This window comes from Manacus candei, unplaced genomic scaffold, assembly GCF_025592945.1.
Source record: "Manacus candei isolate 608988 ecotype Guabito, Panama unplaced genomic scaffold, ASM2559294v1 h1tg000005l, whole genome shotgun sequence".
Taxonomy (NCBI): Eukaryota; Metazoa; Chordata; class Aves; order Passeriformes; family Pipridae; genus Manacus; species Manacus candei.
The window spans coordinates 2,442,136-2,457,973 of record NW_026138053.1 but is presented as its reverse complement, the minus strand read 5'-3'; the positions used below and the strand labels follow the sequence as shown (position 1 = coordinate 2,457,973).

At 52.8% G+C, this 15,838-nt stretch overlaps 3 protein-coding genes across 5 annotated transcripts; 1 reads left to right on the top strand and 2 right to left on the bottom strand.

Annotated features, from left to right (window-relative positions):
• Positions 1-1,119: 1,119 nt before the first annotated feature.
• Positions 1,120-5,002, bottom strand: NSUN4 (NOP2/Sun RNA methyltransferase 4). Its single transcript, XM_051795913.1, has 6 exons — positions 4,857-5,002; positions 3,693-4,114; positions 3,381-3,544; positions 3,078-3,232; positions 2,314-2,438; positions 1,120-1,547 (listed from the first exon to the last, which is right to left on the bottom strand). Exons 1-6 carry the CDS (start codon positions 4,974-4,976, stop codon positions 1,274-1,276), a joined length of 1,260 nt encoding a protein of 419 aa, XP_051651873.1. The 5' UTR covers positions 4,977-5,002; the 3' UTR covers positions 1,120-1,273.
• A 910-nt stretch (positions 5,003-5,912) lies between these two features.
• Positions 5,913-7,214, bottom strand: LOC127474858 (cytochrome b-c1 complex subunit 6, mitochondrial). Its single transcript, XM_051796174.1, has 4 exons — positions 7,113-7,214; positions 6,999-7,019; positions 6,647-6,808; positions 5,913-6,165 (listed from the first exon to the last, which is right to left on the bottom strand). Exons 1-4 carry the CDS (start codon positions 7,134-7,136, stop codon positions 6,133-6,135), a joined length of 240 nt encoding a protein of 79 aa, XP_051652134.1. The 5' UTR covers positions 7,137-7,214; the 3' UTR covers positions 5,913-6,132.
• Positions 7,215-7,456: 242 nt separating this feature from the next.
• On the top strand, positions 7,457-15,826 carry LRRC41 (leucine rich repeat containing 41). 3 transcript variants are annotated; one of them, XM_051795608.1, is made up of 10 exons: positions 7,457-7,583; positions 7,663-7,749; positions 8,244-8,314; positions 9,080-10,208; positions 10,627-10,872; positions 11,752-11,916; positions 12,141-12,239; positions 12,709-12,831; positions 13,710-13,785; positions 14,974-15,826. In XM_051795608.1, the coding sequence occupies exons 1-10, from the start codon at positions 7,457-7,459 to the stop codon at positions 15,206-15,208; spliced, it is 2,358 nt and encodes a 785-aa protein (XP_051651568.1). In that variant the 3' UTR covers positions 15,209-15,826. The 3 variants fall into 3 exon arrangements, 2 of the variants coding, with proteins under 2 accessions (XP_051651568.1, XP_051651574.1); XR_007905918.1 differs by having other exon boundaries at positions 7,463-7,583; positions 13,710-14,068; positions 14,974-15,073; XM_051795614.1 differs by having other exon boundaries at positions 7,494-8,171.
• Positions 15,827-15,838: the final 12 nt, after the last annotated feature.

Sequence of the window (15,838 nt, the reverse complement as noted above, 5' to 3'; positions counted from 1 at the left end):
CAGGCTGTGTCAGGAGCTGTGGGGATGCCCGTGGCAGTGCAGTGTGTGGCTTTGCCGTGGCAGGAGGAGCTTTGCCTGCGGTTCATGAAGGAGGTGGAGACCCTCAGCCATGAGAAGAGAGGGGCATAGCCCCCATGGTCCCCTCAGGGCCAAAGGGACAGCACTGCACGACTGCCATTGGCAGTGCAGAGACTACAAAGAGGAGGGAAGGAGGAAGGAAACACCATTTCCTGACCTCTCTCCTTGCCAATAAGCACAGATCCTGTAAGGAACCAGGATGCCATGCAGAGAGCAGGACTGGCTTAAGCTGGGTTCAGATGATGATAAATCTGTGCACTGCACCTTCCTGCAAGGATGGACATGGGTGAGTTTTCACCCTTCACCCCCATTTCCATCGATGCTGCCCCTTGCAGAAGCAGGGTGGTGCTGAGAGAAAAGGGTTACAAAATCTCAATAATACTTTCTTGTTGGCACTGGAGTAACTTCATATGGGCTGCCCTGTGAGGGATACAGCCATGTCCACCCTGTCCAGCACTGTATTTTCCTCACAGAAGTAAAAATGTAGCTATTAAGCAACTCTTATCATAAACTCCAGTAATCATTCACTGATGGCTATGGTTCTATAACTAATTACTATTTGGAATCATACAAACACCTGCCCCCCAAACATTAAATGGCATTTTGCATAGGAGCATTCACACTTTCCCACAGCCTTCCTGTCTGTGAGGGATAGCAGCAGTCACTGGCCTTTCCACAGCACCAAATCTCCAGCATCACAAACATATTTTCAGCCTCACAGGAGGGGCATTCTTAGGAACCTCTGATTTCAGGACCTCAGGCTGCTCTTTCTGAAGGCAGGAGATAAGCAGAGACAGATGCAACCCATTTATGCAGATGGTGAGATCTGGGACAAAGACTGAGATCCCCAGATGGTGTTTGTTAACCCAAACCTGCTCATGTAGGATCAAAGCAGTCAGACAGGAGGGAGAAAGCAGCACCCACACAGGGCCATTTATCCTGCCCCACACAGATGGATAAATCGCTCCCTCTGATAAGACCTTTCTTTCCTAGATTAAACACCTCAGTCTCAAACAGATAAAACATTCAGGAGACTTCACAGCAGGTCTTTCTCATTTATTTTCTATATCTGCAGTAAAAAAGCGGACTTCCTTTGGGACACTTTAAAAAGAAAAATAAATATAAAGCAGTTGTAGTTTCCCTGGAAATTTGGGGTATTTCCCTGACAGCAAACAGACATAGTCTGTTGCCCCTTCTACATCCGACGTAATTTGCAGAAATACATAGGTCCAAAGTTGGCTGTGAGGTGAGGCAGAACAAGCTCCCCCAGCCGGCAGCCTGAGAAGAAGGAAAACGTGTCCTGGAAGAGCGTCCGAAAGTGGCTCAAGTCCTCAACGTGGACACTGATGTTAAACTGGGTTTCTGCAATTTCTACTGCTCTCTCGACCACACACTCGTTCTGCAGCGGGGAGAGGGAGCACGTGGAGTACACCACCTCTCCTCCTGGCTTGGCAGCGAGGATCCCAGCCCTGCAGGCAAGATGAACACACAGGATTGTCACAGGACGAAGAGGAGCGTGGGGCACAGGCATTACCACCCACCAAAACTGGGGAGCCAACAGGTGACTCATAGGAAGTGACAGACAAATCTTGAACTCCACAGACTCAGCAGTTTGTGTCACTGCAACGTGAGGACTGTTTTAGGCCAGGGCAATGAGTCAAATGGATGCTTAGACTGACAATGAATTTAACATGGGAGAGATGCTACTGGAGAGCAGCTGGAAGGTATAACCCTGCAGTCATGTCCAAGGGAATGGGATAAGAGCATGTAGAGGGGAAGAGACTCTTGCAGTTCAAGCACTGCCATGGGACTCTCTAATCTGTTTCCTTATTGTCACAGCACGGTGAGTCCATCCAGCCTTCCCTGCAAAATGGGGTGATGAAGCAGCCTATGTGCTGGGAGATGTGGGCACTCAGGGATCCTCCAGGGCTGATCAGTGGGATCTGGGAGACCATCACCCAAAAGGACAACACAATACCTATCCTGTTCCTTAGACCCTTCTCCCTAGCTCCTACAGCTACTGCTGGGGACAGGCAGGACCTGTGATCTGACCAAGAATATTTGCACCTTCTTACACTTTGATGCTTTCCAACTATTGCTCTTCCAGTAAACTACACGTGGTTTCCGCATTTCCCAGTTGGGGACAGACAAAGTAAAAAGAGGTTTCAGTGCTGGCCACAGAGAGCTATTACTGTAACACAAACAGCACGAGGACACAGCATCAAGCTCACTCACATCAGCAGCTGCAGCTGCAGCATGGGCAGCATCTGACGCTCCTTGGTTCGCCTCTTGTGGAAGATGTTGTTCTCCTCTTCCATGGCAGAGTGCCTGTCTGTCGTGCAGGGCACATCCACCAGCACCTGCAGCAGCAGAGGTCCCTGTCAGTCCCATGCCCAGGTCGAGCTCAGTGAGTCCCCTTGTGCAGCTTCCCCGTGCCCACCTCCTCCACCCTCACCATGCACAAGCAGCTCCCAGTGGCTGAGCACGGGTGTGCACCACACTGAACTGTAATCATCTGCCTGCTCTGGCGTTTTGGGAACGTGCAAACAGACCCAGAGATGGTGGAAAACATCCCACACTCGCACATGTCCTTGTTTAATATTCCTCCTCTAGGTGTCTGCCTGGAAGATGTCACAGAAGCACACACAGCCAGTGCTCCTACAGCGATGCCTCCCAGAGCATCAAACCCAGCCCCTGAGGCTGGACATGGCTGAGAAAACAGAATTATCTAATCTTCACACTTAACCCCTTCCAGGTGATGGACAAGAATAGGACTTCTACATGGTATTACACAGGAAAATAAAGGGGTAACTCTGGATGCACATACGCACGGGATCCTGAAGGAAGGGATAGCAGGAGGAAATATTTCTCCCTATGTGTCTTAGTCCTCTCTCTTTCTCTGCATTTAAGATTGTGGAAAACTACACAGTTATACTGTAGGATAAGCTGCTGCCTTCCTCAAAAAGAGGGTTTATCTTCACCGGTTCCCAATAACCTACCTTATGGAAAGTGCCACCGTCCACATCCTGCCAGTCCCTTCCGTCGTAGGATGTGACACTCACAGTTTCCCTGATTTCTCTGGGAACATACTTATGGAGGATCTGGTGCAGCCTCTTTGTCCGGGAAATGGAGACATCGTTGGCTGCCAGATGCCCTGCAGGGACACAACAGGAACACTGGAAATTGCAAAAACACACCTGATTTCCAACTCTTATACTCAGAAATGATTAACAGTCAGACATTAATGAGCACAGCACGCTCTTCCAGCCCTGTTTAAGGACAGGGAACAAGGGAACACCCACCTCCACTTACACAAAGCCCAGTCTGCAGCAGAGCCAGAGTCTTGCCACCAGGAGCTGCACAAAGGTCAAGGACAAGGTCATCCTGCTGCACATCGAGTGCAAGGACGGGCAGGAGAGATGCTGCATCCATGAGATAATAACCAAGGAGCCCCAAAACGTCTGGCCTGGAAAGCACCAGTTTGTATAACACAAGCAAATGTGCAAGGGGAAAAGAAAAGAAAAGAGCAGTTGGAAGTGAGGACTGGGATGTAGGGAAGCAGCAGCCTTCAAGGCTGGCAACGAGAGTGGGTGGTCTGTCCAGGGATGTCTCACCGTGCAGGGCAAAAGCGTGTGATGTCACCCCTGGGGAAGGTGTAACACTTGATTTTGGGGATGATGGAGGCACGAAACGGTGGAGATGACTCTGCCTGTGTTATTGTCTCTGCCTGTATCACAGCCCTGCCCTGAACACAGCCCTCCTGGGAGCCTCTCACTGCTTCCCTCGCAGCCGCACCCCGCTGTGATTGCTGTGCCTTTTGGAGGGCTTCGGAAACGAAATCGGTGGCATTCAGCAGCTCCAGCTCTTGGGTGACGTGGTCGACAGCAGAGAAGTTGTTGAGGAGGGCGCCGTACTTCTGCTCACAGAGCAGGCCAGCACGCACAGAGGGCCACAGCTCCCCCAGGTGCAGGCTGTAGCTCGTGTCGAAGTGGTGCAGGGCCAGCCGTGTGGATGGGATGCGGGGGGCCGTGGTAGCCTTGGGGGGGAAAAAATACCAGAGAGATTAAAAGACAAAACAGCTCGGCATCCCAGTACCTTCACTCAGCCTACACGTTTCTCCAGGAGAATCCAGTACTGGATTCTGTGCTGCCAGAAGTCCACGGGGCCTTTCCACTGCCCCTGAAAGTGGCAGGGACAGGTGAACCCCTACATCCACAGGCTGGTGGTGCCCTGGAGAGGGTTCAGGAGCACGAATGTGACAGGACTCGAGGAAAAAGCATGAAGCTGATTCGGGAGAGGTTTAGGTTAGATATCAGGAGAAGGTTTTTCACCCAGAGGGCGACTGAGCACTGGCACAGGCTCCCCAGGGAAGTGGCCAAGGCTGTCTGAGTTCAAGAAGCGTTTGGACAATGTGCTCAGGAACATGGTGTGATTCTTGGGGAGTCCTGCGCCGGGCCGGGAGTTGGACTGGACGATTCTGATGGGTCCCTTCCAACTCGGCATATTCCATGATTGCATGAATGGCCGAACGATTCCACGATTCCATGGATGGCCGAAAGGGGCTGGGCGCACGGGGTGGGCCCGCGGGGAGAGAACGGCCGCGCACTGAGCAGTGGGACGAGGGTGCAGCGAGAGGGGGGAAGTGGGGAGGTCAGAGGGGGGAATGGGGTGCAGAAGGGTGAGCGGGGAGAGACGCGGGTGCGAAGCAGCGCGGTGCGGGTGCGGGTGCGGGTGCGCCGGCAGCCCCGTCGGGAAGGGACCCCCCCGGCCCCGCTCACCCACTTCTCCTTGTGCCGGTGCCGGCGCTGCCCCGCTCCCAGCACCGCTCCCGCTCCCGGTCCCGGTCCCGGTCCCCGCCGCAGCAGCGCGGCCGCCGCCCCCCCGAGCAGCGCCGCCATCGCTCCCCGACAGCGCCTTCCGGGGCGGGACCGGGAAGTGCTCCCGGCCAGGAGGGATGGGGCTCTGGGAATCCGGGTCTGGTGGCAGCGGGCTGTACCTAAATGACCTTTGGAGTGCCTTCCAACCCGACCGTTCTGTGGTTCTGTGATTACTCGGCTGGGTTGGGGCTGGGAAGGATCCAGCAACAAAGGGGCTTTGCGGCAGGAGAAACGCGCGCGCAGCTGGACCTCGCACGACAAAAACTCCTGAAAGTAACGTTACCCTGACCCTAATAAAAATCTGTTTCAGTCCTCTAGGGATTAAGATTGAAATCCACCAGCAAAAAGACTATGGACCACTACATGGGTAGAGAACAGCCAAGTTAAAAAGGTGGCAGGCTTAATTCCTCTTGGAAGAACAGCTGAGAATTTTTTTGCCCTGTGACATGTCCTAGTTTTCCTGCTACTGAACATCCTGCTCACAAAAGGAAGAGCACAGACAGGACAGTCTCAGGTGACCAGTAGGGGCTGGTGACTCACAGAGAAAGGCTTTATGGTGACCTGGTCAGGGTTTGAGGTGAACCAACACCATACACCTCCTCAGCCACGTTGTTGGTTTCCTGGGCAAGGAAGTAAAGCTGGCTGCAGCCAGGAGGCTCTTCCAGCCACTGGCAGCAACAGGAGACAGTGAGGGACAAGTGACAGCTTTCCCCCAAGGGTGGGGAAGGAAGTTTTCTTTCCTAGAAAAGGGTCTTGAAAATAATCTTTGTGGCTCCAACAGATAAATTCTTCCCCGTGGGACTGGGCTGCAGCTGCTGCATATCATGGCTGAAAAAAAAGGATACTCCCACAAGTGAGAATGACTCTTTCTGCTAAATTGGGCTCTGACACCCACTGATTTCACCTTAACCCAGTGCAAATCAGAAGCACAAGAACCTGGAAATAAACAGAAAGCACTTCCACGGGAACTCTGAACATTTTAATATGGAAAATTACAGAACATCAACACGTTTTTTTTGCACAACTTCACATCTTCCAGGAGCACAGAGGCAGTGACACGCTGCCAGGAAGCCGTTTTGTTGATGCTCAGCATGGAGGATGGACAGCAGGAAGCAGAACTGTGATCCAGGAGCTGCTGACACCGGCTGTGGAAGCAGGTGGACGTTCACGCCCACCTTCACTTCAGTTTACTGAAAAGTTTGTGAGCAACCTGGAAAAGAGAGAGAGAGAGACCTCAGTAATTCGTGGTTCAGGGATGGAAACCAGCAGAGTGTTACCACCTGCCTCTTGGTTTTCTGGACCACCAATGCACATGGCCCTGCAGCTTCCCCCCAGTTCCTCTCGTGGTTCTGCAACAAGTCACTCAAGAAAACTAACGAGACGTCTTACAAAGCTTCAGCTCAGGTTAAAAAGGCTAAACTTTAAAATGCCAAATACAAGACTGAAATAGCCAAGTGCCATCTGCAGGCCACAAACCATGGGTGTGACTTATTTAACTGTTTAATAAGCTACTGAATCCCAGCTAGATCTGATGTAAAAGGAAGGAACCAAGCATTTAATAAGAAAACACACTTTTTCAGAGCTCCCTCTGACTGAACAGCTACCACATGTCACACTCGACCTGCCAGCACTGCCAGCAGCGTGGATGAAGGCAGCTCTGCCCCCAGCCCCAGCAGGGACGCCGCACTCACACAGTGGTCCCTGGCGTGCAGGAAGTCGAAGAGCTCCTCCGTGCACTGCTCCTCCGTCTCGGACCGGGAGGACACCCTCGCGTCACACAGCTCCAGCCGCTCCCGCGCCTTCACGCATTTCTCCGTCTGCTCGCAGTGCTCCCGCACCGTGGTTAAGGGATCCTGCGGACACGGGGCCGCGCTGAGCACCCGCACACCCCCACACGCCGCTTCCCCGCGAGCCCCACGGCTTCAGGAGGGAGCCACGTCGCGGCCCGGGCTCAACCCCCTCCCCACCGGGTCCTTGGCCGCCAGCACAGCCCGGCCTGAGGCCCCCGAGCCTGGCAGTCGCCGGCGCGGCTCCCCGTCTTACCACCAACTCCTCCTCTTCCTCCTGGGGAAAGAAAAGAGAGCACAGCGTTACGGCCGCCCAAACGCCCCGTGTGCGCCGTGCCCCGGGCGGATGGGAGGAGGATCCCCCGCTCACCTCGGGCTCCCCGCCGCGTCCCATCGCGCTCCCGCCGCACAGAAGGACTCCGCAGGGTCACCCGCCGGAACTGCCCCTGCCCGCGCCGGCAGCGGAAGCGCCGCCTCGCCAGGCCGAGACTTCCCCCCGCGGCGCCGCCCTTCCCAGCATGGCCGCCGCCGGCTGCCGCGCCCCTGACAGAGCCAGCACGGCCATTGCTGCAGTCCCTGTCCGCTTTATCCTTTCTTCCCGGGGCCCGCTGCCTTGGAGCCGGCTCGGCTCGGCTCGGTCGCCGCCTGCTCGCCCGGCCCCGCCGCCCGACGCGACCTCCCCAACATGGCCGCCCGCTGCCGCCGCCTCCCAAGATGGCGGCGCGGGGTGGGCGGGCGGTGCCCGAGGCGGCGATGGCGGCGGAGGGGCCGCGCAGCCTGTTCGCGCTGAGCGCGGCCGCCGTGAGCCGCAGCATGGGCGCCCTGGAGCGGGACGTCTGGGGTAAGGCGCGGGCGGCGCGGGGCGGCGGGGCGCGGGGCCCGGGCCTGCCCGCACCCTGCCGCCCTCTCCCTCTCCGCAGCGCTGCCCGGGCACCTCCTGCGGGGGCTCCTGCCGCTCCTCACCATCTTCCGCCTCGAGCGGGCCGAGGGCGCCGCGCGGAGAGCAGGTGACACCGCTGGGGACGGCGGCGACCGCGGGGGGCACCTCCGGGCGGGAGGGATGGGGCCCCCAAAGTGATGGGGTGGGAGGCTGCGGGGATGCCCCCAAACCTGGAGGGACGACTCCCACACTAGAGGGACCCTCCGCTGGAGAGGGGAGCGCCGACCCAGGGGGGTGAACCCTCTGTGCAGGAGGGATACCCCCAGAGCACCGTCCCTGCCACCGGGGCTGGGACACTGCCCTGCATCCAAACCCTCGTGCTCTGTCCCACACCCCGGCAGGGTTCCCACACCGCTGCGGGCCCTGCTGTAACTTCGCTCCTTTTGAGGACCAACAAAACCTGACATTTTTAACTCGTGCCCCGTCAAAGGCGGCGGTTTTCCCCCTGCCTTGTGCCGCAGGGTCTGGGTCTGTGCTCCCAGCACCCCAGTGAGCCCCAGGGCAGAGCACTGGGATGGGGAGAGGGGTGAAAGCACCCCGTTGATGGTTTTTCCCCCCCAGGCCTCTCGACACAGCCCATCTGGCGCCAGCTGTGGGATGACGTGATGAAAACCAGGCCGCCCAACTCAGAGGTGAGGAAACACTAAGGTGGGAGAAGGGGCACGACACAGGTGCCGTTTTCCATGAAGTTTTGTTTCTGGCCACTTCTAAGCGATTGCTGGGACTTGTTTATAAGCATTCATAGAGCTCCAGACCAAAGCATGACCCTGGTAGCACAAACATTTTGGGAAGCAGGGTTCATAAAAGGAACGGAAGTGTGCAGCCACACCCTTCATCTCCCAACAGCAAGTTTGCCAAAAGAATAAAATCTGTCTTCAGAGATTCTCAGGGAAAAAAAGGATAAAAACAGTATCTTATGTCATGCTTACACCTATGCTGGTAAAAACTCTGCTGATGTCTTAGAAAGCATGAGAAAAATACTTAGAGAAGACAGTGAGTTTGCAGAATGGTTTTATGTAGGAAAACTGAAGCAGCTTCATTGAGTCATCATAAAAGAATCATTAGCAGGCAACTTAATGACAGCCTGTAAATAGATGCTCAGGAAGATAATTGCCGATGACGTGGTTTTCAATAGGCAAAAACATGGCTCAGCTTCAAACCACTGAATATGTTTAAACTGGGCCAGCAGCAGAATGGAGAGAGCCATGGGAGTAAACTCAGGTTTTCAAGGAATACACTGAGGAAGGATGTTGAGAAGTAGAAAGGTGGTCTCAGTGGAGGTAGCAGGAGGGGTTTTTGGACACCGCATTTACCAGGTTAGCAGACAGCAAAAATTTAGCTTAAAAAGAACGAGAAAAACGCTGAACTTTTTGTTCCTATGCCCTGTTCAATTGCAGAATATAACCTGTTGGAGGAAGAAGTTCCTTGAAACGTTCTTCTCCAATGTTCTCCACGGTGTCTTGGATGTTTCCTCCGACTGGCGCCTCAACGACCATCACTTTTCACCGCTGCTCCACAGCTCCCCGCACGTGTCCCAGCTCACCCTCTGCAACATGCTGCAGGGCGCCGTGGAGCTCGCTGCTGAGCACAACCACAAAGTGCTGGAAAACCTGGCTGGCTCCCTGCACATCCTGAAGTTCCAGCACCTCCTCTCCTCCGACCAGTCCATCAGGCGTTCGCTGGTTTTGCTCCTCCACCGGCTGATTCACCACGGCTCTGTCAGCCAGGTGTCCATGTATTCCTGGCCTGTTCCCGACACGGTTCTTCTCGTTCTCATTTTGAGCATGAGCGCTGGGTTTTGGCGCTCAGGAAATGCCCTCGCTTATCAGTGTGGCCTTTGCAGAGAGGACAGAGCCCCAAGCCAGGAGTTGGTGCAGGAGCGAGCAGAGAGTGGCCGTGACGCTGAGAGGGAGGGGAGCAGTGGTGAGAACCAGAAGGGATTCCCTGAGGCCTCAGTGGAGGCTGATGCTCACCTGAACTCTGTCCTCTCTGTCCCAAGAAGCTCTCCCCTGCAAAACCAACCGTGTGAGGAGGCCAGCAGCGAGAGGCCCTGTGACCACACCAGCATTCAGGGGGGATCTTCCCCTCGCTGTGGCTCAGGGCAGCTGTCCTGTCACCCTGTTCTTCGAAAGACACGCAGACGGCTGAAACCCGCAGTGGGGAGGAAACGTCGCTGCCTCAGACGGAGCAGGGGACCCTATGCTGACCCAGAAGACCTGTATGATTTTGTTTTTACTGTTGCTAGAGAGGGTAATTCAGGGCTACTTGACAAAACCAGCAGCACGGAGGACAAAAACACAGAGAACTGGACTAGTTCCTCCCCTGGATCTTCATGCACTGGCCGTGCTGGCTGTAAGAAAAGAGGAGGACCTGCTGGGATCTTTTCTCTGAAAGCTGCTCAGCGCTTCCGAAGTGTGTCCACTCTGGAATTGTTCTCCATTCCTTTGACTGGGGAGACATGTCGGACTCTGAGTAACCTGCTGAGTTCCTGGGTGTCTTTAGAAAACTTGGTTCTGTCTTACAATGGTCAGTGCTGTGAACAGGGTGTTCCTTCCAGCCCTGCTCTAATGGTCTGAACTTACTGCTCAGGTGTTACCCTGGTTTTGTTTTTACTGGGAGGGGCATTGTAAGAGTATTGGTGCCTCATCTTAGGTGTCAGGAGAGATGTTTAATCAGTGTGAGGACTTGTTTGAGGGAGAGGATGGGGCCCTTCTGCTCCAGAACACCCCCAGCTTTGTGCTTAAACACCCTTCCGAGAGGGCGAAGGGAAGAGCTGGATCTCCATCTCCCACGTGCACAGTGTAGCTTTAGAACACACGGATGCAGCAGTCAGTGAGTTTAGGCTTTGACTCGGGTTGCGTGGCTGTTGGTGCAGCTCCAGCTGCGTGTGCATCAGTGTCTGTACAGACACAGCTAACACCTCTCTGTGCCAATGCTGTTCCAGGCCTGGATGCCAACATCTGCTGCATCCTCTCTGGGCTCCGGGCCCTCTCCCGCCACCCAGGCTGCCGCCTCCGTGTGCTGCGCGTGAGCGACGTCTTCTCCCACATGCCTTGCATGGAGCTCGTTCGCTGCATCCTGAGCGCCTTCCCACAGCTCCACACGCTCTCGGTCAGCTTCGACCTCAAAAACCAGCCGGAGGGGAACAGGCCAGAGGGAAATCCAAGTTGCAGTGAGGTAGAAATCCCAGGTAGGAATCATCCTCCTGAGTGATGACCAGGACTTGGCAAGCAGATCCGGCTGTAAAAGCTTGGCACGTGCTTCACACACTCCACACTATTATGGTGGTGTGTTATTAGGCAATTACAGCCTTTCTGATTTAGATGTTGCAGTTTGTCACTTCTGGCCTGTGAGGTGCTCTGTGGAGCCTGAGTCTTGGAGAAAGCTGTATGCCAGCCTGCTGCAACATCAGCTTCGTACAGGGCCAGTCATGACCTGCTGGCTGTGACTGCCCATGGGGAGCGTATCCCACCAGATCTGTAAATTGATTGGGAGCTTCCCTTTTGTCTGTGCCATTGACTATGAGGTTCTAACCCTCAGACAGATCCTTAAGCAGAGGGAAGGCATCCCTTGATCATCTCAGTACCACAGATGATAGCAAAGCAGTGGCCAAGCCTTTGGGTTACAGCCTGGGAGCTGCAGCAGCATGTGCTCAGCTCACAGGTCCCCATCACCCTTATTAGCCCTTGAATGGCCAGAAAAGCAGTGAGCAAAGTGTGAGCGAGTCTGCAGGGGGCTCAGCAAAGAGCTGGTGCTCTGGAGAGACACTGACTGGTTTGTGCATAAAGAGTGACCTTTTCTCAAGCTTTATTTCACTGCCAGAGCCCTGTAGAAATTAGCAGCCCTTTGGTCTGGCAGGAGTCCTGGAATGAGCTGTGACTGACATCACCACAGGTCTGAGTTGCCACAGAGCTCTGTGGGGCAGGGCACGTTTCATAAGCAATTTCTGCCAACCTAAATGATAGTGGTGTCAGGCATACAGGCTTCCTGCCTGTTGTGGGACCAGCTACATTGAAGATGGGAGCTCCAGGCCAAACTCACTCATTGTTGCTTGTTTTTCTTCCCTTAGAAAGCTGCCTGGAGCAGCTGGAGATCCGATTCCCCAGGGAACCTCTGCACACCACGTTCCTGCTGCCAGTGCTCAAGGCATCGAAGTCCCTCCAGCAGCTGTCCCTTGACAGTGCCACGCTGCCCTGCTCTCAGGAGCTCGGGCTCCTTCTGGAGGCGCTCAAAGGTACCCCTTGGGCAGCATCACTGGGGCACACACAGTGTAGCTTTCTTCAGTGTGGACGTCCTTGAAGTCTCCTGAGAAAAGGAGATGGGTGTCAGCCATGGTTCCTTTTTAATTACTCACAATCCAGCACAAATTACCTACAGTCCAGCTCAGTTTCTGGGTGTTAGCTGGTAGCTGGGTCAAGGGTGTACAGTGCTTTACCTGAGAATTTGTTTTGCTTTTAGAGTGTACTCCAAATTTGAAGAAACTGAGTTTTCATGATGTGAACCTGGCTGAGCACCAGAAAGAAGTTCTGCTTTTGCTTCAGGATCCCATCCTGCAAGGTACAGCAAACTCCTGGGTGCTGTTGCTTGGAAAGATGGTGCCGGTGGCTTCTTTCAGCTGGCTGACATTTAAGAGGTGATCTGTGGACGTGTAAGGTTTAGCCAAATGTCAGCAGTCCCTGGAGCAGATCTGTAGCTGCTGGCAGAGTGGGAACGTGCCTGGTTCTTTGTGCCAGCAGGGCAGAGAAGAGCAGCTGCAAGGCTGATGTATGGTGCAGAGAAGAGTCTGTAGTCTCAGCTATAAAACAAAGATTTTTTCTTTAACTGGGTCAGCTGGCAAAGCCACTTCCCTGGGTGTGATCTCAGCTGTCTTCCTGACAGAGCAGAAGTGCTGTTACATGCAATCCACGGCTGGAGTAGCTTTGTTATTCCATATGGATTAGGGACTGGAGCTGTCTGCAGAATGTAACCATGGAATAATGAGGCGCAGGGAGTACTCACATGTACTGTCAATCCATTTCTTCCACAGAAATCACGTTTTCCTTCTGCCGGCTGTTTGAAAGCTCTACTGCTGAGTTTCTGTCAGAAATAATCAATACAGTGAAAAGAAATTCATCCCTGAAGAGCCTCAAACTGCCCGGGAATCGCCTCGGTGCGTACTGTGAACACTGCTGTGGGGCCTTAGACCAACTCTCTTGGAGGTAACTTCAGGGCTGGAGTCACTGACAGCTGGGGACACTGCAGTGCTGAAATTATCACATCCATGAACAGAATCCATGTAGCTCACAAAGTAAGGAGCACTGGGTTCATTTTTTAAAGGCAGAATTTCAGTTGTGATCAGCAACGTACCAAGGGCCCAAGTGCCGTGCGGGCATTACAGCTGCTTTTCTCTGCAGCAAAAGCAAGTATCAGCAGGTCTCTAGATTTGACTGAACACTGATCTTCCTCAGGCTCTTGAACAGGAACAGATCCAGCAGCAGATGTTCTGCCTCTCATTCAAAGGCGCAGATTTTGCCCAAGTTTGGGCATTTTGTGTCTTAACAGCTGTTGGCAGCCACTGGAGGGATGGGAACAAGTAAGGTTTGTGACTAAGTGGAACTGAATTTTGAGAAATGATAGGCTTTTTGGATCAGAAGCCAAGTAGAAATGTTTGAGAAATTAATTTCAGGTGAATCCAGAATATTCTTTTCTGTTCTTTTAATGAAATAAAACAGAAAAGCTTGGCATAACCTGAATACACTTAATTTCTAAAACAAAGCTGCATATGGACTTCTCAAACAAAACCAGAATTTTTCTAGTGAAACAACTGCCCTATGAGCAGATGTCTTCATTGCCTTGAACACTGTACTCAGGGGGATGAATTCACTTTAGGCCACTTAGGGGGACAAACTGAGGGTGCAGAGATGGGCCCTTTGTGCTGTGTTCACATCATTACAGCCTCCTTTCTGCACTGTTATCCCAGCCCTGTGGCCATTTAAAATTTCAAAGCAGTTCCCAGTTTGCATCTAAGTGACATTTCTCCCCTTTTAGGGAATCACAGGCTGGTTGCCCTTGCAGACATTTTCTCTGAAGATTCCTCTTCTTCTCTTTGCCAGCTGGATGTCAGGTATTCTGCTGCACTAAACACTGAATTTCTTGTCTGGGGAGGGACAGAGCTGAACTGGGCTCTGGCATCATGAGAACCTGAGCATGGTTTTGTTCCTTCCTTGAGGGGATGTGTGCCCAGGAAAAGCTGAGAGTACTGCAATGGGCACATACAGCCTCAGGAACCTCCAGCATCTCTGAGGCATCTCACTGTTCCCTTTATAAATGAGTCAAGCTCCATCTTAAAAGCGGCTTTGGTTTGCTGCTCCCTTGGGAGGCTGCTGCAGGCCCTCCCCAAGCTGTAGGTAAGAAGTAACATCTCTATGTTTATTCTTAGCCATCAGTATGAACAGCTCTGTTTCCACTGCCCCTGTGGAGGGAATGTTGTCATTGCCTGTCAGATCCTGTGGAGGCCTCTACATTCCTTTCCTCATCTTTGGTCTTTCATCTGAAGTGCTGCTCTCTTCTTGAGCCTGAGTGGCCATAAGGATAGGCAGTAACCTTCATGAAGTATGTGGGGGGTGGCATTTCTGCAATATTAACAACTGCATTGCATGATTCTGCCCCCACCCTTTCCTTACATCCTAATGGCTCAGGTTGCAGACACACAGGCTTGACAATTTATTTAACCATGGCTACTCCTTCAGCAGCCTTGAATCCTCATTGTTACTGTACCTCTGACAAGATTCAGGTCCAGCATGCAACTTGATATTTATTTACACAGCTGTGCAAGGGAAGTGACCTTTGAATCTCCTAGAAACACCAGGACCTGACAGATTTTCTCAGAAGGAAGACATAAATGATCACTTACTGCTGAGGCTGGTGCTGGGACTTGTAGGTTGGGGTAAGCCCCTTGGTCCAGGCAGTTGACAGCTGCTGTGAGACTGAAGTGCTCCTGGCACTGCTTACCCAGCAGCTTGGGTCCAGCAACATTTTAAGGCCACATCTAGATCTACTTAAGTCAGTGGTAAGGAGGATAATGAGTTTAACTTGTCAGCGGTTACCACCTTAGTTTTAAAATGTTTCCAGCCCTTCATATTACTGTGCTTCAGTTTTGTTTTTCACACTTTGTACTGCTGAAGGTGCACTTAGCCTTGAAACATCCCCACTGTACCTGCACTGGCAGTTACTAGAGGGAACAGTAATTTAAACTGCTCAAATTATAGCCTAGACTCTTAATGACATTTTTTATCTTTCTTTCCCTGGAAAGCTCAAATTGCATCAAACCTGATGGGCTCCTGGAGTTCACAAAGAAGCTGGAAGGCCACATCCAGCAGAGAGGGGGACAGATTCAGTTCACACACCTCCGCCTCTTCCAAAACTGGCTGGACCAGGACGCAGAAACAGCTCAAGAAGCGCTTCGGCGTCTCAAAGCTGTGTGCAGTGTGGTCAACGACTCGTGGGACTCCTCCCAGGCCTTTGCTGACTACATTAGTGTCATGTGATGGACACAGGAGCAGAGAAAACCCATCAGCTTGAACTAAGCAGTTTGGTCCCAGGCCAGGACGACTGATTTCACAGCACAGGTGGGGGTTTCTTCCCCTGCTTCAAGCAGTACAGAGTTGTTCTTGTCACTTTTCTATTCATTTGAAGGGTTATGACAGTGAAGTGACACATGAGACCATGTGGGTCAACAGCTATATTTCCAGGTGATCTAAACTCTACCATCTTCCTTTGAGTACTTTAAGTGGGACATATATCAAAGGGGCTTCTGTGACTTCCTCCAGATTTCTGAACAAGCAGTTATTTATTTCACTGGATGTTGTGACAAATTTCATGTTGTTTCAGCCAATGCCTCATCCATAACCACCTCCATTGTGGGAGAGACTCAAAAGCCATCTGGTTGTGGTCCTTGGCAACCAGCTCTAGGAGACCCTGCTTTTGAGAAGGGCTATTGCACAGTATCACCTGAGGTCCCTTCCAACTTCAGCCATTCTGTGGAATAAGAACTCCTTCCTCCACTTAAAGGGAGTAGAAAATAATCTTAAACAAAGCCCCCAGGCCTTTCCATTTGGAAAATTTTACTTTATACCAAAAAAGATGCTTTATGTACCAAGTAGCTTGCTGTTTATTTG

What these genes read in the sequence shown, in the direction of transcription:
- LRRC41 (XM_051795608.1), top strand. Translation starts at nt 7,457, where the DNA reads ATGGCGGCGCGGGGTGGGCGGGCGGTGCCCGAGGCGGCGATGGCGGCG. An exon ending in CTTGGTTCTGTCTTACAATG is followed by an intron (nt 10,209 to 10,626) that starts GTCAGTGCTGTG and finishes ATGCTGTTCCAG; the next exon opens with GCCTGGATGCCAACATCTGC. An exon ending in CTTTGCCAGCTGGATGTCAG is followed by an intron (nt 13,786 to 14,973) that starts GTATTCTGCTGC and finishes TTCCCTGGAAAG; the next exon opens with CTCAAATTGCATCAAACCTG.
- NSUN4 (XM_051795913.1), bottom strand. Translation starts at nt 4,976, where the DNA reads ATGGCGGCGCTGCTCGGGGGGGCGGCGGCCGCGCTGCTGCGGCGGGGA. An exon ending in ACCGGCACAAGGAGAAGTGG is followed by an intron (nt 4,115 to 4,856) that starts GTGAGCGGGGCC and finishes TTCCCCCCCAAG; the next exon opens with GCTACCACGGCCCCCCGCAT. An exon ending in TGGGCTTTGTGTAAGTGGAG is followed by an intron (nt 3,233 to 3,380) that starts GTGGGTGTTCCC and finishes GTGTCCCTGCAG; the next exon opens with GGCATCTGGCAGCCAACGAT.
- LOC127474858 (XM_051796174.1), bottom strand. Translation starts at nt 7,136, where the DNA reads ATGGGACGCGGCGGGGAGCCCGAG. An exon ending in GACGCGGCGGGGAGCCCGAG is followed by an intron (nt 7,020 to 7,112) that starts GTGAGCGGGGGA and finishes TTCTTTCCCCAG; the next exon opens with GAGGAAGAGGAGGAGTTGGT. An exon ending in TGCACGCCAGGGACCACTGT is followed by an intron (nt 6,166 to 6,646) that starts GTGAGTGCGGCG and finishes TCTCTTTTCCAG; the next exon opens with GTTGCTCACAAACTTTTCAG.